The sequence below is a fragment of the Hypanus sabinus genome, chromosome 14 (genome assembly GCF_030144855.1).
Source record: "Hypanus sabinus isolate sHypSab1 chromosome 14, sHypSab1.hap1, whole genome shotgun sequence".
NCBI lineage: Eukaryota > Metazoa > Chordata > Chondrichthyes > Myliobatiformes > Dasyatidae > Hypanus > Hypanus sabinus.
In genome coordinates, this window is record NC_082719.1 from 25,929,835 (window position 1) to 25,953,416 (window position 23,582).

The 23,582-nt window shown below is 36.7% G+C and overlaps 1 protein-coding gene across 6 annotated transcripts in view; it reads left to right on the forward strand.

Annotated features, from left to right (window-relative positions):
• Positions 1-23,582, forward strand: part of cpeb2 (cytoplasmic polyadenylation element binding protein 2) — a 120,780-nt gene that overhangs the window by 15,327 nt on the left and 81,871 nt on the right. For all 6 annotated transcript variants that reach the window (XM_059988896.1, XM_059988898.1, XM_059988897.1 and 3 more), the window contains exon 3: positions 21,976-22,066. In XM_059988896.1, coding sequence (XP_059844879.1) covers positions 21,976-22,066 — 91 coding nt within the window. The remainder of the gene's footprint in view (positions 1-21,975; positions 22,067-23,582) is intronic.

Sequence of the window (23,582 nt, forward strand, 5' to 3'; positions counted from 1 at the left end):
CAAATATTGGAGAGCATTTTCTGTATTCATACAAGGTTATAAGGGAGGAACATTGCTAAGTGACTCGTAAAAATGAATAGCTCGAGAGGAGCAGATTCTGAAGTTTGGTTAGGGGTTTTACTGCTTTGAATAGTGCACATAATTGATTTTCCTACGGCTCCAGTTTAGTATATGCCATTATAATGGTCACCAAGGGCAAGGAGATTTCTTTGGAGAAATTTCTTCATGAATATAGTTGCTCTGCTGTGATTAAAGCTGTATGAGTAAATTTGAAATGAGGACAGTAGAGCTTTATGGGAAGAGAGTAGGACAATTAGATATGTTTTCATGAGTGTAACAACTGGCACAATGTAAAACTGGCAAATGAATCCTCTGTGACAAATTCCAGCACTTCTTTTGGAAAATTTTGATCATAAAATTACTTTTCTATACTGGTGATAATTACCATTACTGTTAGGTCCTGTTATGTCAACCCTATTAATTTCAGTGTGTGTGTGTATATATATATATCCATTGTGTAATCATAGACACTATCAACATCCACATAATTTGTCCCTGCATAACTGATCCTTTTTGCTTTCGGGCAAATTTTTTAACTGCTTTACTGATTTTCTGCCCCTAATGTTAGAAAATTTGGAAAATTGCTAACCAAGTAAGTGTTTGTCATTTGCACTTTAGTTTTTAAGCAAGTCTGTATTCAGCAAAATCTGCTTATGATTGTGTTCTCTATTTTTAATACAGATTGGAAGCTCTGATCTAAGCACTGTTGTCTCAAGGCTGTACAATATCACTCTTTCAATCTGATTTATACCTTCTATATACACTTCTGTCTGTCTTTCTGGATGACCTTTCTAATCAAGCTTTTCAAAAGAATTTTTCAGACACTTCGCACTTGTCCAGATAAGCCATTTAATTTTCTGTTTCAAAATCTCACAGAACTGTACCAGATGCAAAAAGCTACCATCACGTAAACCAGATGCATACTACAACTTCCATTCTGCTGTGGTTTCTCAATATGAAAATATTAATCCCTTCCTTATTTCCCATTATTGTATCTTTATATTCTCAACTCTGCATATTTAGCACAAATTTAAGGGGAAATTTGGCATAAGGATATTTAACTTTTTTTGCCAGACCCTTTCAGCAAGTAAGAAATTCATACTGCACTAAGATTTGAATGCAGAAGATTTGAATATATCTTTGATCTCAGATATATTTTACATGCAAGGAAGTTGATCTTAGAATGTGAGTGGAACAATCAAGCCAAGAAAGCACAAAATAAGTTTTGATTGAAAATTCTGTTCAAATCATAACCTTGATAGGTTACTTTTGATTGATCAGTATGAATTTACTTGCTTTGCAACACTACTTTTGTATGTGTAACAGTAAAGGTTAAATATTTGTTTTATACATCTGACCACGTTCTCACTCTCGCTTTCATACAGTGCTGTACGTGCTTGTGCCTGCTCTAAAACATTGGCGAAAATAGTATAATTTTAACTTCATTCTTAGCAGGAGCAATGTCTGAAGTGCAATGTTACCAGCAATTGAAGAAAATTTTGACTGAAAAGTGCTTTAGGGCAGGTGCCTGAAATCTTTGCATTGTTGTGTAGTAGGCTGTTCTTCTGCAAATAAGATTATGAACACCCCATTTGCAATGAGAAAAGTTATTTAGTGAGTGTGGACAATTCTGAAATAGAATGCACTTAAATTTTATCAGTTCCTGATGATGTGGGAAGTGGAGTAATATGCATGGTACTTTTGATCTGAGGTAAGAATGCACCAGCCAAGCCTTTGTTATGTTGGCGTTCCTGCTTCTTTCACAAACATTATGTTATCTACAGCTCACGATACGTTGGCGTGATCAAGTAAGTTGTACGTATAATAATCCAAAAATTACTGTCAATGCTGTCTTGAGTAGAGAATGAATTTTAGCCAACTTTTCTTGAAAAAACTGGTAGTTAAGCTTAGTTTACCTTTCTTGAAATTAATCTCTCTTCCTTTCATAAAGTTTTAAAGCTCATAAGGCAAACATAATAAGTTTCTATCTTCAACAAAAATGGAGAATTTCTGATATCCTTCCTCACTCGAGCCTAAGCAGCAGTGGAAACATTTCAAGATTTCCTTTTACAGTATGATTTTTTCCAAGCATTCAGTTTCCTTTTAAATCCAAGAATCTTGTCACTTAAAAGCAAAGCATTTTCTCCAGTGGCTTGCAGAGACTTGTTCAACTGGTTCATATGATGAAGGATGTCTACTAAGTAGGCTAGTTTCTGTAGCCATTCTTCTTCTTCAAAGCTCTCAGTAAAATCTGGCCTACTATTTTCTTGGAAGTATTCCTGAAATTCACCTTTCAGCTCAGACACCCTGTTAAGAACTCTCCTTTGCTAAGCCACTGGATTTCTGTATGTAGAAGGAGATTGGTGTGCTGCTTGACCAGGTTTGCACACAGTTTTCTAAACATTCACAAGTGAACTGGTGTTTGTTTAATAAATTTAACCAATTTTGAAACATCATCCAGAACTTTTTCATTTCATCTCCAAGAGTTTTTGATATTTGCACCTCTCAGAGGAGAAAGCAGTGTGTTGTGACATTAGGATTTTCTTTTTTTTTATTACAAGAGAAACGAAACCTCTCATAGGACCAAGCACTGATGGGACACCATCAGTACAGATGCCAACACAGTTATTCTCCAGATATGAAGACAAAATGTCATCTTGGTCTTTGCATGTTTCGGGCAGCTCTTTGCAACAGAAAATGTTCTCTTGAATTTCACCATCATTTACACATTTTACAAATGCAACAACATGACATTTATTTGTGAAATCTATTCACCTATCAACCTGGATAGAGGATATGTTGTTTTTCAGTTTATCATACAAAACCTGTTCAACATCATCTGACAGGTCATCAATATGTTGACTTGTTGTACAGTTTGAGAATGAAACAATTTTAATTTCTCATATTGCATCTTGTCCTAACACAGGGATTACTAAAATGTAAAAAAGAACAGCATAATAAATAACTAAATGAGAAAACTACAAAAAATACAAAACCTTCACAATTCACTTCTAACCTACACAATCCAACTTTTGCAATGTTTACAACAGTAAAGCAGCAGGCCAGCAGCTGTGTCATGGCCTGTAAAAATAACTGCCCCTTTAGAATGAAAATTTCCTTCCAGTTTTCTACTACACCTGCAGTTTGTTCACTCCCAAAAGTCACTTAGCAGCAAGTTGGGGGAGATAATTCTGGAGGGAGAGGCTGATGTTGTGTGACTCCATTCAATGCTTGGAAAATGCACTTCATGCTCCTCATGGGCCTACCGGCCTCCCTCTGTATATTACAGTGCTCACCAATTACCAACGGCCTCCCCTATCTCATGTCAAAAAATGAGAATGGACTCAAGCAAATAAACACGGTCCTACTGCACACTGCCATACTGGGCTGAGAGACCTTTAATGAGGTTGCCAAGAGGGCTGCTGGGTCACTGCCCTCTGCTGTTAGTGCTAGCATTGTGTAAAGTTCAATAATTTTTTTTTAAATCACAATCTCTCATGGAACCCCAACGTCCTCTTGCAGAACCCCGGTCTAAGAGTTAATTGGTAGCATATTTGAAGTCTTACTTCGCAAATGATTAAATGCACTTCAATAAGTAATAATATTGGTTAGTTTCATTTTGCTTTTTTTCTCTCAACAAGCCTACTTTGGCAGTCTCTCCCCCCCCCTCCCCCATCCCAAATAGTCAACAGGTGTTAGAGGAGCAGTTTTTAGATAAATGCAGGTATAATCGGTTTGTGATGATAGGTGATTTTTACTTCAATATAAATGAAGTGGGACTGCCTTATTGTTAAGAGATTAGATGGAGTATAACTTACGTGTGTCATGGTAAAGTTTCTGAAACACTATGCAGATGGTCGTACCAGAGAAGGAGTTACTCTGTGTCCCCTTGGGAAGTTAGTGTGTCATTGCGGTTGGTGATCATAACTCTAAGATAGTCATGGGAAAAGATGGATATGAGATTCTGCAGATGCAGCAAACATTAAAATGCTGGAAGAATTCAGCAGGTCTAGCAGCATCCATGTAGTTACATTTCAGGCCAAGAACGTTCATTAGGAATGAAAAGGAAGGGGAAGAAGTCAGAATAAGAAGTTGTGGGGGGGGGGGTAGTACAAGCTGACAAGTGATAGATGAAACAAAGGTGAGAGGGTAGGTAGTTGGGTGGAGGAGTGAGGGGGACATGCAGCGAGAAGCTGGAAAGTGATAGGCAGAAAAGGTGAAGGGCTGAAGAAGGAAACTTATAGGAAAGGAGAGTGGACCATGGGAGAAAAGGAAGGGGGAGTGGTGCCAGAGGAAGGTGTGGACAGGTAAGATGAGAAAGGGTAAGACGGGAGCCAGAATGGCAAATAGAAAAAGAGAAGATGAGAGAGAAATTACCAGAAGTTAGAGAAATTGATGTCTATGCTGTCAGGTTAGAGGTTACTCACATGGAATATGAGGTGTTGCTCCTCCAACCTGAAAGTAATCTCATCGTGGCAGAAAGGAGGCCATGGATTGACATGTCAGAATGAGAATAGAAAGTAGAATTATAATGGGTGGCCAACAGGAAAATCCCAACTTTTGTGGTGGATGGAACAAAAGTGCTCAATGAAGCAGTTTCCCAATCTACATCTGGAAACAGATGGGACTGGTTCTCCAGTTAAAGTTTTAAATTGGGTAAAGTTAATTTCAGTAGCATCAGACAGGACTTTGCAAAAGTCGATTGGGAGAGACAGTTCTGGCAAATGGGTAGCTTTTAAGAGTAATAGGGACAGATATGTTCCTGTTGAGGTGAAGGCAAGGTATTCAAGGTTTAGTTTAGAAAAATGAGGCATATGTAAGATATAGAGAGCTGGGATCAGTGGAGGTCTCTGGAGTATAAGGGAGATATAAATGCACATGTCTACATGATATCCCTGCCAGATAAGGTAAAGGAGAATAAAAGATTCCTTAAGTATTGTAAGAGTAAGGGGGCATTTTGGGAAGAGAGCCAAGTCCCCACAGTAGATAAGGATATGGAAACTAGTGAAGTGGAGGGAGGAAATAATATTCTTGAATATACAGCACTATGAAAGAGCCTTTTGACCTCGACATTTTCTACCTATCACTTCCCAGCATCTTGCTTCATTCTCTCCCCCACCACTCCTCCACCTACCCATTCTCACCAGATTTGTGTCCCATGGTAGGGATATCCAAAATTAGGCATGGGTTTAAGGTCTTAAGGCAGAGAAATCCCTTGTGCCTGATCTGGTGTTGCTAGGATGTTACGGGAAGCAAGGAAAGAGATTGCTGGGCTCCTGGCAATTATTGTTATGTCTTGGTTAGCCACGAAGTATCAGAAGACTGAAAAATAGCTAATATTCCAGCTTTATTTAAGAAAGCAGCAGGGACTACAAGCTAGTGAGCCTGACATCGATAGTGGCAAAATTATTAGAAGTGATTCTAAGAGATGGAATTTATTTGCATTTGGAAAGGAAAGACCATTTGGGGTTGGTCAACACAGCTTTGTACATGATATATCATGTCTCTGAAATTTTGAGGTTTTTTGAAGAGGAGACCAAGGATTGATGAGGACAGGGTAGTAGATACTGGTATATAATTAGTATAAAATTCAGAGGTGCATAAAATTGAGAGGCATAGATGGGGTAGATAGTTTTCTATGGTAGGGATATCCACAATTAGACATGGGTTTAAGGTGAAATGGAGGAGGTTAAAAGGGGACCTGAGTATGACCTGACAGAATAGTTGATATCTGAACTGAACTGATAGAGGAGCTGGAGGGAGGAACAGTAATAAAATTTAGGCAACATCTGGACAGATACATCAATGATAGGGCATTAGGAGGATGGGACTAATTGAGGCAAGTAAGATTAGTACTTGATGGTAGGCATCGATGTGGGCTGAAGGCCCTGCTCCGTAGTGTACAGTTGTCTCTGTGGTGTGTTGGACTTGGATTCTTCAATAAATTCTAAGTAATCAGCCCTCTCGATCAGAAACTGCTTAGATCAGGGTGAAGCCAGAGAAATCATTAACTTAAACTATAAACTCCTTCCATGGATCCAATTGCATCTGTTAAATGCTTTGAACTATCTCTGTATTTGAATAAATATTCTTCATTCCCTCTGAAAAGTTAGGACCATTTTTTTTTTCTCATTTTAGGATGTTTCCTTATGAAATTGAACAAGATTGGAGGAGCAGGGAGTCAGGATCTAGTGCTTCCCCTGAAATTGAGAAAGAAACTACAAAAATTCCCATTCAGGAAGCAAAAATGATTTTATAGTCTATATGTATTCTGCTGAATTCATAAGAAGAACAAGCTTCACATTTCCAGATTTATTTTATTAACTTTGCACTTTGTACTATTGACTTTCTGAAACACTGTACCTTGGTTGCATAAGCAAAATGGATAGCCCTTCTGTGTAAGTGGAAGTATTGAGACATCTTTGCCTTCCTTGCATTAGATAACTTTGAAAGGTTATATTCTTGATATACTTGCGGGTATGTGACCTTTACAGTGCACTACCTCCCCATGTTTCTGAATCTTCACATTTAGCTGCTCTTGTTACCATTGATGGAGTCTGTTGTGTGGGTTTCAAGTGGATTTTAATATGTAGTAATTGCTTTAAATCTCTATTTTATTGAACAGGTTGGATTCACACAAAAAAGTGTACATTTAAATAATTTTCCAGGTTGACTATGAAATGCTACTGAGTTTTCCAAAAGCTAATGACAATTAAGTGGAGATTTTTGGTTGCCTTCTAAGATATGAAGTGCAATGTCCTTCCTGTAGAGTTTTCATCTATGTTCTGGAATTTCTTTAAGCTTTTTTGCTTCTTCTCATTCCCTTAAGACTTCTGAAGCTGATTTACTTAATTGTATCTATTTAACTTGTACCTCAAAGCCTGAAAAGCCTATGGATAGTTTTCTAAATTATGTAACCTATTTAAATGTTGAGTAATGTTTATTTTCATCTTTCACAACAGTTGTTTATCCTAATTTCAAAGCATGCAATTTTATATCATTGCAAGTTTATTTGTGTAGCATTATATATCTGTGTGTGTTTCACATGCATTTGGACCGTATCAGTTAATCGTTGGTCTGTTTTTGGCATTTCTATTCACTTTATCCAAAACTGTTGCTATTGTATAGAGTTTGGCAAGAAACTAGCATGATGCATAATCAATTGTTAGTTTACAATTTTGAGTTGTTAACTACAATTGGTCATAAATTTGTAAATAATTAAACATGTATTTTCAATAAAATGAATGATGATAGCTGCATTGTAGCACAATAGATTTGTTTTTATCACACTACAGCAACTGGCCTATTCAGTCAGTATCACAAGTACTTCCTCTTAGAGTCAGGAATTAGAGAAAGTAAGTATAGTACCTGTATAGGCAACACACACAAAATGCTGGAGGAGCTCAGCTGGCCAGGCAGCATCTATGGAAAAGAGTACAGTTGACATGTCAGGCTGAGACCCTTAAGTAGGTCAGAAAGTATTCCTCTTAGAAAGGCAGCGTCCATTACTAAGGACCTCCAGCACCCAGGGCATGCCTTTTTCTCACTGTTACCATCAAGTAAGACATACAGAAGCCTGAAGGCACACACTCAGCGATTCAAGAACTGCTTCTTTCCCTCTGCCATCCAATCCCTGAATGGACTTTGAAGCTTTGGACACTACCTCACTTTTTTAATATGTAGTATTTCTGTTTTTGCATATTTTTAATAATTATTCAATATATGTAATTTGTTTGTTTATTATGTTTTTTTTTGTCTCTTCTAGATTATGTATTACATTGAACTGCTGCTGCTAAGTTAACAAATCTCACATCACATGCCAGTGATAATAAATCTGATTCAGATTATTTTAATGAAAACAGTTCCTGCCATAGTTTTTAATCCTGCACAAGTGATTTGTCATATAAACAAGTACTACATAAGTTAACGATGACTGAAGTATCACCAGTTTAGCATTTAGACAATACCATTAAAATTTTTGGTCGACATACAAATTGGCAAAATGACCTTGGACATTAGCAATGTAATAGAACAGCACAATGAATATGTGTAGAATTAAATAAATCTCATTTATGTTTTGCATTTTACCAGGGAAAGCTATCCTTGCAGAATATTTGACATTGAGATTTTATTCACAAGACTGTTTAAAAAAAACTAAACTGTATAAGAAAACATTCAGAATCAGTTTTATTATCATTGACATACTCAATGTTGTAAAATTTGTTGTTTTGTGGAAGCATTACTATACAAGACTTAAAAATTTGAACAGGTTTTCTGTGCACTTTACCAAGTTGCATTTTTGACCACTAAAATTTTTAAGAACAGGTTTTTGTGGAACAAATTGCTGTGCATTGATCAGTATGTCATACTATAAGCTTTGAGTGACCCAGATTTTATTCCTCCATTTTATTTTCAACGTTAAAACAAGCATAACCATAAAATGAATTTTTATTCATGCCTATGTTGATATTACCCAGCCTAAAATGCTTTGTTTTATTGGTGAATGTAGTTATGGATTAAATCACTGCATTAAGGAAAGGCTAATCAACATATTACAAAGCAAAATTCTTAAGCATTGTGTGTCTATGAATAATGTTTGCTTAAGTTCTGTCTTGAGAATGTTAATTGAGACCAGGAGCTTATCTTTTGACCTTTTTCCTTATCCTTCAGGGAATGAGTAGAATAGATGAGCAAGGAAGTAACCTTGTGTATAGAATAGTCTGTAGAAGAAGAATCAATAATAAGAAAGGGTTAATGAGGATCAAATAATGTTTTGGTTTGCATGAGGTGTTTCATTTAACAAGTTTTAAAAAGTGTTAAAATTATTATAAGAATCTGAATTCTTGGCAAAAGATAATATTTCAACCTGATTACAGCGAAAAATGCTATATAATATATTCTACTCAGTCAAGTTGTTTTGTAGAAAGGATAGGAAGAAGACTATCTGTGTCTAGGTTTCTCTGACCACTTAAGAATTACAAATTGCATGTGATTTTAACTGACAGATTCTCTGACATATTTTAATCCATAAACTGTTAGATTGTATCTCCTGTGTTCAGTGAAGAAATTTTTTTGGCAAAAGCAAATGCTGATCTTTATATGAAATTTTCAAAACATCTGCATTTGGCTGCACAGAGCTTTGTCAACTGGAACTTTGGAGTTTGATTTTTTTTTAATAATGCACAATAATTTTCATGACTTGTTTTTTTTTATTTTTGGCTCCTGTACACATGGTGCATTAGACATCTATTCTGGTGAATCAGTGACTAATTGCAACCTTTGAGGCATAGACCCATTTTGCATCCTGTTCATTAACCAACTAATGAACTAATCGGCTGAACTTTAACGTTTGCATTTAAAATATGGACATATAACAGGGAAGATATCTTGTAAATGTGCAACAAAATTATAACATTTAATGAGTTTTGTTTAAAGTCACATTTGAATTTTAATCACTTTGGAGTATTAAATATTGAAATTGTTGATACTTTTGACTATTTTACAGTACTAAATTCTTACAGTTTAAATTTCTATTGCAATTTCCAGCTTATTTAGAATAATCAAACTTTTTTAACCTTTGCTAAATTAAAGTACAGTGGATTCCAGTTAATTGGATCACACCGGGGACCAGTACATTTTGGTCCAATTAAACAGCTGCCCCAATTAGCTGAATTTTTATGAAAATAATTAAAGCTATAAAAAAGGCAAACTACCATTTAACTGAGTAACATATTATGTATTGAAATGAAATACAGAATTGGAACACCACCAATACTACAACAGTTCTATGAAACTGTGTTATTTCCTAATAGTTATCAATGGAGGAATTGATCCAGTGCTTACTGCTGCATTCTTTTGGTTGACTGTAAATGAACATGTTAGCATAGACACAAAGTGCAGATAATGGATTGCCTTCAGACAATGCTTTCAGCAATTGCATCGTCCAAGTTATTAATTTTCATTGTGACATTCAAGATGATTGTCATACCTTCAAATTTATTGTAGTTTCTACAGTTGCAAGAAAAAGCTTGTGAATCCTTTGCAAATATCTGGTTTTCTACATTAATTACTCATAACATTTGGTCTGATCTTCATCTAAGTCACAATAATAGACAAATACCATCTGCCTAAACTAATAACACACAAACAATTGTATTCTCATGTCTTGATTGAATATGCTGTCTAATCATTCACAGTCCAGGCTGGAAGAGATATGGGAAGCTTTGTGTTTAATCACTGGTAGAACATCCTTTGGCAGCAATAACCTTCAAACGTTTCCTGGAGCTGCTGATTAGATTTGTACAAAAGTGAGGAGAAATTTTAGACCAGTCCTCAGTACAAAACTCTTTCAGTTCATCGGTATTTCTGGGATACCTTGCAAGAACAACCCTCTTCAGATCATGGCACAGCATCTTAGTTGGTTTTGTTACAAAATCCCGTAACTGGATCACTTACCAGCAAAGATAGAGAGGTCCGTTGAAGTCTGATGGTACTATTTTTTTTTAAGTCTTTATTTATGAAGGGGTATTAGGGGTCTAAAAGCATGGGTCTAATAATGACCATCAATAAGAAACAGCTCGATCGTTTGTCTAGGGGATAATATATTGTCCAATGGAAATATAAAAGTCACTCAGTTCTGGCAGGCTTCAGCCTTTTGGAGGGACCGCTGGGTTTTCACTTGTTGGAGAGAGAGAGAGATTGGTGAGAAAAGAAAAAAAGAAACTTGCCCAGGTCTTTTATGAGCGAATCCTTTGAGTCAGGGGAGCGGGCTTCCCCATTGTTAGCTAAAAGCTGGTTTCTGTGGTTCCAGTCACTGATTCCAGCAACGGAATCGAACGCAGGTGACTTCCTTCAAATGGCTTCCCGCTACTATGGGATCGTTAGCGTTTCTTCTGGTGCGTCTGAAGGGGGTGTTCCCCCAGACCTTCTTTTATACTTCCTCACGGGGTCTCAGATGTCAATCAGGTTGGGATAATGCAATCTCTCTCTCCTTTCTAAATCTTTTTATTAATATTAATAATATGGACAGAATACAGATGATATATTGATAAAGAAATTACCAACATACACATTCCATTACATATGAAAAAAAAACATACATAATAGTTACAATATAAATGAGTTTACCAAGACATAAGCCATAAGATATATGTATGGACATAGTAAATCTAAATATTTCATAATGTATAATATAAAAAAAACAGAAAAAAGAAAGAAAAAAAAAACAAAAAAAAATTTATATAATGCAGAACTAACTAATCTAATCTAATAACTATAGCTAATAAGTAATATAAAAGAAAAAAAAAACAAACAAAAGAGAAGGAAAAAAAAAAGTGGGCTGTTTATAATATCTCACAAAAATAAGTATTCATCACTTTTTGATATTATATCTGCGGTTTTGAATATTGATTTACAACCTCATCCTATTACCGCAATTTTTGGTTTACCAATGTTAGATTCACAGCATTTATCTTCTTCAGCCCGTCGAATGATTGCATTTCTAACTTTGATGGCTAGAAGATCTATATTGTTGAATTGGAAAGAAATTGATCCTCCCACTGTATTTAATTGGTTCTCTCAAACTATGTTATGTTTAAATTTAGAAAAAATTAGAAGTGGTACTTTTGAGACTTCTATTAAATTTGAAAAGTTATGGAGACCATTTATTCAACATTTTCATATGATGTAATATGACCCTTTGCCAAGTACATTTGATTTCCCAGCTTTTAGCTTATGGATTTTGAGAGGACCGGAAGTGACGGCATTGATGAATACTTATTTTTGTGAGATATTATAATCTCTCTCTCAACCAGTCCACTTTGCCCAAGGGCTTGCACGTAGCATAGTCCCCAATCCACAAACGTGGTCTCCAGGAGACAATGGTCAGTCGCATTATTTTGCATCACGGTGGAACGAGGTATTCGGCACGTCTCTCTCTCCCATTTCCTGGGTCTCCTGAACGGACTCAATAGTGATGTTGCGATTCTCACAAAGGAGGGGGCTACCCCGCACCCTTCGGCCCCTCAGAGCTGTGGTACATTCATAACAGTTTAAGGTCTGGATTCTAACTTGGCCATTCCGAAACACAAATTTTCTTCTTTTTAAACCATTCTATTGTTGATTTGCTTGTGTTTCAGATCATTGTCTTGTTGCATCATCCAGCTTTTACTAAGTTTCAGGTGACAGACTGCTACCCTGGCATTCTCGTGTAAAATGTCTTGATACAATTTTGAATTCATTGTTCCATCAACGATTGCAAGCTGTCCAGGCCCGGAGATAGCAAAGCATGATGCTTCTTCCACTATGCTTCACTGTTGGGAAGAGGTTTTGGTGTTGGTGTGCAGTGCTCTTTTACCTCCAAGCATCGTGCTATGCATTTCTGCCAAAAAGTTCAACTTTTGTCTCATCTATCCACAGAATATTGTCCTAGAATTGTTGTGGGATATCCAGGTGGTCTTTTGTAAATTTGAGATGTGTAGCCATTTTTTGGAGAACAGTGGTTTCCTTCCATAAACACCATTCTTGTTCAGTGTTCGTATAGTGGGCACATGATCAGAGACTTTAACAAGCTTTGGAGATTTCTGCAGGTCTTTAAGTCTTTCTCACCTCCTACATCATTGCACATTATGGTCTTGCTGTGAACTTTGCGGGATGCCCATTCTTAAGGAGAGTTGCAACAGAACTAAATTTCCTCCATTTGCAGACATTTTTTCTCTTGTTGATAAGCACTCAGGTCTTTAGAAATGCTTTTGTAGCCTTTTCCAGCATGATGCATCTCTACAATTCTTCAAATGTCCTCTGAAAGTTGTTTTGATTGAGGCATGGTGCACGTAAACAGATCTTTCTTGAGAAGAGCAGGCTCTGTCAGTAATCTGGCTTTGTGTGTCTTTTTATTTAAGAGTGCAGGGCACTTCTAGAACCCACACCTCCAATCTCATCTCATTGATTAGAACACCAGACTCCAAATAGCTTTTATAAACTTTTTCTAGCAACTGTAACTTGTTGAAGTAATGAAATTGTTTCATTTTCACTTCCAGCTGTTTCTGGCATCTCCAAACCTGAATGCCTGAAACTGCATTGAGCTGAACAATTCTGAATTATTTTACTGCTTATTTCTCGCTAACTATCAGTGACAAAAATCTGCATTTTTGAACACAAGCACACACAACTGACACTATTTAAAAACTCCTAGCTCGAAACACACTCAAAAGAAATATGCACGTCTGTCATTAGCTAGAAGCTGTTTGGTAACGGTCTCCTGTTCAAAATAAACAAAGGGAATCCCAGCTGTTTTCTCAATTAGTTTTTGTCCTTTAGAGTTGTCCCAAATAACGACTGCCCTGATTAATCAATGGCCCAATAAACTGGAATCTACTCTATTTGCTTTTTATGTAACATCTTTTACAATGAAAGAATTTACTTTATATGAATAATGAAATATCTTGAAGTGCAGTCAATGTTGTAACATCAGAAACTATTTCCTCATACTGTTGTTCAATATAGTAAATTCAATTTTATTAATTTGTATCTGGTATTCATATTGCCTATGACACTGGGAAATTTCTTCTACTTTTCATTGAAGGAATCAGTGTAATGTTTTACATCAGTATGAGAAGGCAGGCATAGCTTTGTTTAATGTTTTGATCGAAGTGCATGTCCAAATGTGTAACATTGTCTTAAGATTGAATTAAAGTGTTATCCACCCTAGGCTTTCAGTCCAGGTTTCCTATGTGGGACAAGAAACAGCTTTTTTTTTTGGGTTGATCTGTTTTGGAACCTTCTTCACATTACTGTAGCACAATTTTAAACACTTGTTTCCAACATGATAAATAAGTCACATGAGTTGATTGTTGAGGTTTGTTTGATGATCTTGGTATAACACTCTCATGACTCTTTTATTTATTTTTTTCTTTTTCCTAAATATTGTAGGTAATTGTCCACGTCTTTGCTGCCAGCATTTTTATTTCAACCACTTGTTCCTTTATGCCTGTGTGCTTCAATTGGCTACAGAGTTAGGTCTCTACAGTACAAGATTGATTTCACTGTAGGAAGTTGACTAAATTTTATATCCCATCACTCTGGCACTATATTGGATGCTATGTGCAGTTTACTGAGAGTATTTACAAATTGATTTTCATCTATTATGTTTTTGAATTCCAGCAGTAGCATTCAATGTGTGCATATATTATGACTTTTATCGTTGAGCCATTTGGATGTTGGAGCTACCGATATAATTGGCCTTTGCAATTATGAGCTGATTTTAGCCAGGATGGCAATGGGATGGCACAGACTAATTTAACCAGGAAGTGTTCCAAATGCCAAATTCTAGTAATTATAATATAAAGCATTACTCGTGTTGATTAATGGTTTTCTCTTAAATCACTGTTATTGCTCAGCATGAAAAATAATTTGTAATGTTATCATTGCTATCTTAAGATTGTAGATACAATCAAATCATTGTATTGTTTTTCTTTTGGGTAATGGAGTGACGCCTGCCATCTTCTGCACTAGGGTGTTGTTTAAAGTCAAGAATAGATTGATTATGCTGTGAATTTGGTAATATTTTAATGAAAAATTAATTTCCTTTATAAGGACAAAATATTGTATTGATAAATACATTAGTTGACTTGAATTGCATTATTTCTAATGTATTGGCTATATTTAATATAAAACATATTAATACAATGATGCACTAATTTCGCTTCTGAATGTCAGCCTTGATATGTGAAGATGCAGTGGTGAATTATTCAAATTATACTTAGAATTCCAGATTTTCTGCTTGGCTTTGGAGTCATCTTACAAGTTATAAAGCAAAACCATTAAAAGACTGAAGCCAACTGTATGAGAGGAAAGGTACTGACAAGGTTAGCAGATTGTCTGCCTGGCAGGAGGCATAGTATAGGAATAGGAGTGTATCTTTCTGGTTGGTTGCTGGTGATGGTGTGCCACAGAGTTTACTGTTGGTATTGGGGCTGCTTATATGTCATGTTATATGTTAGTTATTTGGATGAAGGAATTGATGGCTTTGTAACCAAGTTTGCAGACAATATGAAGATAAGGTGGAGTGACAGGCAGTGTTGAGGAAGTAAGATGCCTGCAGAAGGGCTTGGATAGATTGGGGGAATAGGCAAAGAAGTGGCAGGTGGAATATAGTGTGGGGAAGTGCAGAGTGCATCATTGTGCACTTTGGCAGAAGAAATAAAGGTGTAGACTATTTTCTCAGTAATGAGAGAACTCTGAAATCAGAGGTGCAAAGGGACTTGGAAATCCTCATGCTTGATTCCATGAAGGTTACCTTGCAGGTTGAGTCTGTGGTGAGGAAGGCAAATGCTATGTTAGCATTCACTTAAAGTGGACTAGAATACAAAAGCAAAGATGTAATGTTGAGGCTTTCGTTCTTGCGAGTCATGTGAGCAGCTTTGGGCCCCTATCTAAGAAAGATGTGCTGGCATTGGAGAGGGTCCAGAGTAAGTTCACATAAATGATCCCAGGAATTAGAGTTAACATATGAGGAGCGTTTGATGATTCTAGGCCTGGAGTTTAGAAGAATGAGGAAGGATCTCAGTGAAACCTATCGAATATTGAAAGGCCTTTGAAAGAGTGGATATTGAGAGGGCGTCTACTACAGTGGGGGAATCTAGGACTAGAGGGCACAGCTTCAAAGTAGAGGGATGTCTATTTAGAACCAAGATTGGGAAAAAGTTCTTTAGCCAGAGGTTGGTGAATCTATGGAATTCACTGCCACAGTCAGCTGTCCAGGTCAGATCATAAGGCGGAAGTTGATAGGTTCTTCATTAATGAGGGCATCAAAGTTGAGGTGACACAAAGTACACTGCAGATGCTGTGGTCAAAGCAACACGTACAACAAGCTGGAGGAACTCAGCCGGTCAGGCAGCATCCGTGGAAACGAGCAGTCAACATTTCGGGCCGAGACCCTTCGTCAGGACTGACGAAGTTTGGGGAGAAAGCAGGAGAATAAAGAGGGATAATAAATCAGCCATGATGAAATGATGGAGCAGACTCAGTGGGCCAAATGGCCTGATTCTGCACCTTGTGGTCTATAACGTGTGCTTTCATCCAGTGTTTAAAAGCAATAAAGGGATTGTTGTTTATCTATGCTATTCACCTTGACTTGTCCTCCCTGTCTGTTTAATGTAAGCTGAATGCATCAGCTGTTCTCATGCATGGCTTGAATTATTAAAGCACTATTTCCCACTACACCAATGCTCAGTTGGAGTTTGCTTTCAGGTACCAAATGTGTACTTCCAGTATTTCAATTTATTTTTCAAATTCTCTATTCATTTGGGAAGGTAATTGTCATACAGTTAATGCTGTATGTAGTACTGCATACAATGCTTACTGCTCAAAATTCATGTACTGCATTACCACTGACAGCCATTATTATTACTTACAGTAAATATCACGAGTTTGTTTCTTGTAGTGGCTGGATTAAATTATAATTTGCAGTTTGTTTTAACAGATTTAACAGATGGTTGTTTCCTCCCCTTGAACATATAGTAACTTGTGCCATGAATGTCCCAATAAGCTGCTGTTTAAAATAACCAGCTGTAATAATCAGTCAGTTTGGGCCCATACTGATAATTCTGGATTTTAATGTAATTAGTGCTCAAGTATCATCCTGAACTATTAAAATGGTGGTTATGACTTGAAACTGGCATCTGAATCCCAAGATCAATTTTATAAGTTTCAACTTTATTTTTCCATTTGCATACATCACTTAAAAATGTAAACAATTCATTACATCATTTTATTGAAAAATTGCTGACCTTGTTTTAAAAAGAGTGCACTAATGTGAAATTGTATGGTTGATGTACAATTTTGGTTTATAATCTGCATGTGTTATCTGTAGCTTTGCAGAAGATCTTGATTTGGATGGATCTAATGAGAGTGACTAGTTTTTCTTGGCCTACAGATTGGATGCAGGTTATTGAAATAGCAAAAATTTTAAGAAACTTCGGTGGAATTCAAATTAATTTCCCTAGGCTGCCTGTTTGAACTTATTGTCCATGATCCTGGGGCAACCTACTTTGTAATTTGATGCTTCCATCCTGGAAAATTGAACCATTTTTAATGTTTTCCTCTGATGGATAGCTTTAAAGGCAGCTTGATTTTAAGACTTTATTTTAAACTTATTTTCTTTAGCTAAATTACTTCAATTGTATGCAGCAACCTGAATTTGTTCAAAGGCAGCACTTTTACACAGTCACCAGTTATGTCCTCCTTTCTAGTTTACTGTGTACAGTGGTTTGTTGGTTCTTACAGATCTTCAAAATGCTAGAGGGTACATATATATTTCAAACACAGTTTAGTTTTATTTTCTGGAGCCACTGTGACCTGGTTGGTGCTTTGTTTCAAAAATTCTTGTGGTAAAATTGAATGTTTTGAGTAAAAATGAACAAAACACATTAATTAGAGAAAGCTAATCTCTTACTAAGTGTACAGTGTAGAAGGCTGTACATTATTTAGAGCACCTTATTTCTCTTATAATCAGTGATGTTGCAATAAACACTTTGCATATGTACTAGAAGTTTGAAAGACTAACTGGAAAATACGAGTTCCAGCACATCAGGCAATCCCTGGATTTCCTGTTGAAGAATAACAACTTTGGTTTAAAAAAAAGGTTAATCAAATATTTGCATCCTATTTAATTTTTGTTAAACTACAGATGAAAACTGTACAGAATATAACTCATTTTATGCATTTATTCTGAATCAGATTTATTATCTCTGACATATATCATGAAATTTGTTGTTTTGCACCAGCAGTGCAGTACAATACATAAAATATTATAAATTGCAATAAGAAATGTGTGTCTACATATAATAAGCAGTTCAACAATAGTGAGGTAGTGTTCATGGACCATTCAGAAATTTAATGATGCAGGGGAAGAAGCAACTCGTAAAACATTGAGACACTGCACAGGATCGGAAAAAAAGCTGCAGAGGATTGTAAACTCAGGCTCCTATATTACCTCCCTGATGGTAGTAATGAGAAGAGGGTATGTCCTGGGTGGTGGTGCCTTTTTTTTGAGGCATCAGCTTTTGAAGATGTCTTTGATGGTGGGGAGGCTTGTGCCCGTGATGAAATTTTTGATCCTCTGCAGTCACCCCCCACGCCATTTTGTGATGCAACCTGTTGTAATCTTTCCATAGTGCAGTTGTGGAAATTTCTGAGTCTTTGACGTACCCAATCTCCACACACTCCAAATGAAATATAGCTGCTGGTATGCCTTCTTTGTAATTGAATGAATGTGCTGGGCCCAAGATAGATCTTCAGAGATGTTGACATTCATGAACTTGAAGTTGCTCACCCTTTCCTCTGCTGACCCTTTGTGTTCCCTTGACTTCCCCTTCCTGAATTCCACCATCAATTCTTTGATCTTACTGGTGTTGAGTGTAAGGCTGTTGTTGGAACACGATTCAACCGACTGATCTACCTCAAGTTTGGGCAGCACTGATCAAAATTTCTGTTACTGTGAATAGTTAATTGAGTAGAAGATGAACTGATCTCCAAAAGTCATGAAGTTAAAGATGAAACATTCTTTTCAATACTTTAAGCAAGATTAGTGTATTATTTTTGTTTTTGTACAATTTTAGCGTGGGGAAAAAAAGGAATTGAGCACCATGTAAAAGTTTGGGCACCGCAAGAGATTTGAGCTCTCAGATAACTTTTACCAAGGTCTCAGACCTTAATTAGCTTGTTAGGGCAATGGCTTGTTCACAGATATCATTAGGAAAAGCCAGGTGATGCAAATTTCAAAGCTTTATAAATTCCCTGACTCCTCAAACCTTGTCCCAACTATCAGCAGCATGGGCTCTTCTAAGCAGCTGCCTAGCACTCTGAAAATTAAAATAAATGATACCTACAAAACAGGAAAAGGCTATGAGAAGAGAACACAGCATTTTCAGGCAGCCGTTTCCTCAGTTCGTAATTAATTAAATGGCAGTTAACAGGAACAGTGGAAGTCGAATTGAGGTCTGGAAGACCAAGAAAACTTTGCAAGAGAACTGCTCGTAGGATTGCAAGAAAAGCAAATCAAAACGCCCATTCGACTGCAAAAGACCTTCAAGAAGATTTAGCAGACTCTGGAATGGTGGTGCACTGTTCTACTGTGTAGCGACACGTGCACAAATATGACCTTCATGGAAGAGTCATCAGAAGAGAACCTTTCCTGCGTCCTCACCACAAAATTCAGCGTCAACAGTTTGCAAAAGATCATCTAAACAAGCCTGATGCATTTTGGAAATAAGTCCTGTGGACTGATGAAGTTAAAATAGAACTTTTTGGCTGCAATGAGCAAAGGTATGTTTGGAGAAAAATGGGTGCAGAACTTCATGAAAAGAACACCTTTCCAACTGTTAAGTACGAAGGTGAAGGGAACATTTGGTAGAGGGAAAAATGAATTCAATTAAATGCCAGCAAATTCTGGAAGCAAACATCACACTGCCTTTTTTAAAAAAAAGCTGAAGATGAAAAGAGGATGGCTTCTACAACAGGATAATGATCCTAAACACACCTCAAAATCCACAATGGACTACCTCAAGAGGCACAAGCTGAGGGTTTTGCCATGGCCTTCAAAGTCCCCCAACCTAAACATCATTGAAAATCTGTGGATAGACCTTAAAAGAGCCATGCATGCAAGATGGCCCAAGAATCTCACAGGACTAGAAGCATTTTGCAAGGCAAGGAAGAATGGGCGAAAATCCCCCAGACAAGAATTTGAAAGACTTTTAGCTGGCTACAGAAAGCATTTACAACCTGTGATACTTGCCAAAGGGGCTGTTACTAAGTACTGACCATGCAGGGTACCCAAACTTTTGCTTTGGGCCCTTTTCCTTTTTTTGTTATTTTGAAACTGTAAAAGATGGAAATAAAAAAAGTAATCTTGCTTAAAATGTTAAAGAAATGTGTCATCTTTAAAGTTATGTCTTTTGGAAATCAGGTCATCTTTTACTCGCTTAGCTATACACAGTAACAAAAATATTGACCGGGGTGCCCAAACTTTTGCATGGTACTGTATCTCCTCATCACCATCTGAGGTTCTGTGTCATTGGCGAATTTATAGATGCATTTTGCTCTGTGCCTAGCCACACAGTCCTGGGTGTAGAGTGAGTAGAGCAGCAAGCATCCTTGAGATGCACCAGTGTTTGTCAGAAAGGGGACAATGTTATTTCCAATCTGCACTGACTGTGGTCTGCCAATGAGGAAGTCAAGTATTCTGATGTGCAGTATTAGGATTGATATTTAATTTTCTGCACATATAGTGCTCTGATTTCAATTTTGTTGTCTAAACTTTAAGCAATTTTCATTTAAAAGTTAATATATCAACTGGGCAACTCATTAAAATTATTTGCATTCATTAGTTGTGAAGGTCTGTCTTTTTTTGTGTATGGTGGCAGGGGAATAGATACTATCTGGATGGTAGGCACAAATAAATGCAAAGACTTGTGATGCCAGGACTCCACTGTGTATTAATGATAAAACATAAAATAGTACAGCATAGGAACAGGCCCCTCGGCCTGACCATGATACCAATTTAAACTATTCCCATCTGTCTGCACATAGTTTATTTTTCTCTATTCCCCAACTGTTCATGTACCTGATACGTGCCTCTCATAATCGTGTCTGTTTCCACCATTTCACCTGATAGTACATTCCAGGTTCCTACCATCTGTTTAATAAAATTGCCTTGTAAATCTCCTTTAACTTCTGTCCCTCTCTCCTTAAAACTGTGTCTTCTAGTATGTGACATTTCCACTCGTGGTTGAGTAGGGGTTGGGGGAAGGCTGTCTGTCTACCTATTTATACCTGTCACCGATCATTCCTTAGCCTCCAGTGGTCCAGAAAAAGCAATTCAAGTTTGTCCAATCTTTCTTTACATCTAATACTCTATGTAATCCAGACAACGTTCTGGTGAAGAACTTCTGCTTCTTCTCCAAAGCTTCCACATTGCAACCAGAATTGCGCACACTATAATTCAGATAAGACCTCGTTAAAGTTTTATACAACTGCAACAAAATTTCCTGACTTATATACTCATCACATTGACTGATGCAGGCAAGTATGCAATACAGCCCCGTTTTCTTGTGTTGCAGTTTTCAGTAATTTGTACACTTGCTCTCCAAGATCCTTCTCCACGTTGTTGCTCCCAAGAGTCCTGGCATTTACTAATTTCCTCTTTCCATTGACTTCTCCAAATTGCTATTGCTCAGACTTTGCTCAAAGTCTGTAGGCTTGTGAGCCTGTTGTGAGATAGTCCAAGGCAGATTGCCTAAATGAATTTGAAGGATACATTCCATGGCTTTAGCTTGTTATTTGAATACTGCCCAATGAAGTAAGCTTTTGGGCTTTGAATGTGTCCCTGATTGATGCAATGAAGCAGAAACCCTTCACTTTCTAGAGATTTAAGGTCTGCTAGCTTCTGTTTTCTGAATTTAAAAAAAACTATAGCAGCGATAAATCTGTCAGAGTTGCTACTTCTCCATTTCCAGGCTTCAAGATTTGCTGGGAATTGTTGGTACATAAATACAATCAAGCCATTCAAATTTGTTCAAACTGGCCTGAGTAGTGTTTTGTTGCAACTCTTCTTGTATTTCATTAGTTGTAAAATGCTCCGTATATGTTGCAAAAATTTAGAAAGTTATCAACAATTATAAGCCTGAAATAAATAAGTATAAATCAGTATAAGCCTGAAATAAATAAGTTTACAACCATGTACATAAGGTGAAGGACATGCAATATAGGCTAAAATAAATCAGTAACTCTGAATTTGAGAAAACCACAACATTATGTGCCATATGACTTTCAATCTGTCCCTTTTTGTTATCTTGCCTAGAATTACAACAAGCAATGCAAGGATTACCATACAGTCTGAATGTATTTTTCTCTTTACAGGATCGCACTCGTCTGCATGATTCCCTCAATATGATTTCACTTGAAAACTCTCTCATTGATATAATGAGAGCTGAACAAGATCCCCTGAAAGGTTAGTGTTATTGTACAGGTATTAAAGTAGATGTGACATAAGAAGTGATTATTCAGTCCTATAGCAAAAGGTGGCACACCTATGTAAGCAATATATAAATATTTGAGACCTAAAATAAGGAAGAATTAAACATAAAACTGATGCAAGTCTATAAAGCTGTAGAAGAGTATTCTTGTGCAGTTGAATGTATGCCAGGAGAATTTAGTAACTAGAAGATTTTTTTTTAAAAAAGCAAATAAATGGTCTGAGATAAAAGCAGTATGTTGGAAATGCTCAGCAGTCCAAGCAATGTCTGTGGAGATGTACACAAGCAATTTAGAAAGAGTAACTTTCTTTCTCCATAAATATTACACAACCTGAGTATTTCCAGTGTTGTATTTAATGAAAAGAATGCTTTATTGCATGCAGAAAATATTTTCATTTTTTAGGATGACGTAAATCCAAACATGTCCTAGTTTTGAAATCAGTTGATAACTAAGAATAACCTAATGATTGTAAATAGTATTGTATAGAATTTTGTGGTGCAGAAAGAGAACTTTCAACTCCAAAGTTTGTTGCTGATTAACTCATTCTCCTTTAAATCAACCCACTCAACAAATCTTTGTATTCTTTGCATCGTTCTGTACTTAACTAGTTTCTGCCATATACAAATCCATGGACTTTAGGTATTCCATACAGTACTGAAGATTGGTAATAACACAAAATTCAAGATACTGCCTCCTGATAATGATTTCATTTTCACTGTTGTTAATGTAAGTTATATATGCTATAGTCCAACTTGTGCATTTTGTGCAATTCTTTTATTTAGAAGTTCCATTAGTGAATGGCATTTTTGAATATATGGTGACACAGTGCAGAAACTGTCATTCTTGGTACCTCACCTTTATAAGAGCCCAAGTTCAGTGTTGACATGTGGAGCTTGCATATTCTCCTATGATTTCCTGGAGTTCCACCAAGAAATGCTGCTGGTTCCTTCAAACATCCCAAAGGTTAATTACTTAAAATTACCCCTTAGTTTAGATAACTGGCAAAATAATCAAAAGTGAGTTGATGGACATGAGAGAATGGGTGCAACTGTATGGGTAAATAAGGAGAGAGGAATAGAAATAATGGGATTACTCTGCTGGAAGTTAGCAATGAGCTAAATGGACTTTTATAGCATGTGTGAAAGATTCAACGAGAAGCAAATATACTCTCCATTTTATGGGTAATAAATTCAGATTTATTTATCAAATGTACATTGAAACATACAGTGAAGAGCATCATTTGCATTAATAAGCAAAACACCCCAGGGCATGCTGAGGACAACCTGCAAATGTTATTACACATTCTGGCACCAACATTCCATGCACACAATGTTCATCAGAGTGATACAAACGGCAACAAGAACAGAACAAAACAAGACAACAGCAAGACAAGCCCCTTTCCTACCTTCCCCCTCTCAGACACAGAAAGACTGCCTCTGGTCATTTGCATTGGACTCTCAGACTCACTAACTTTAATCTTCGATCTTCGG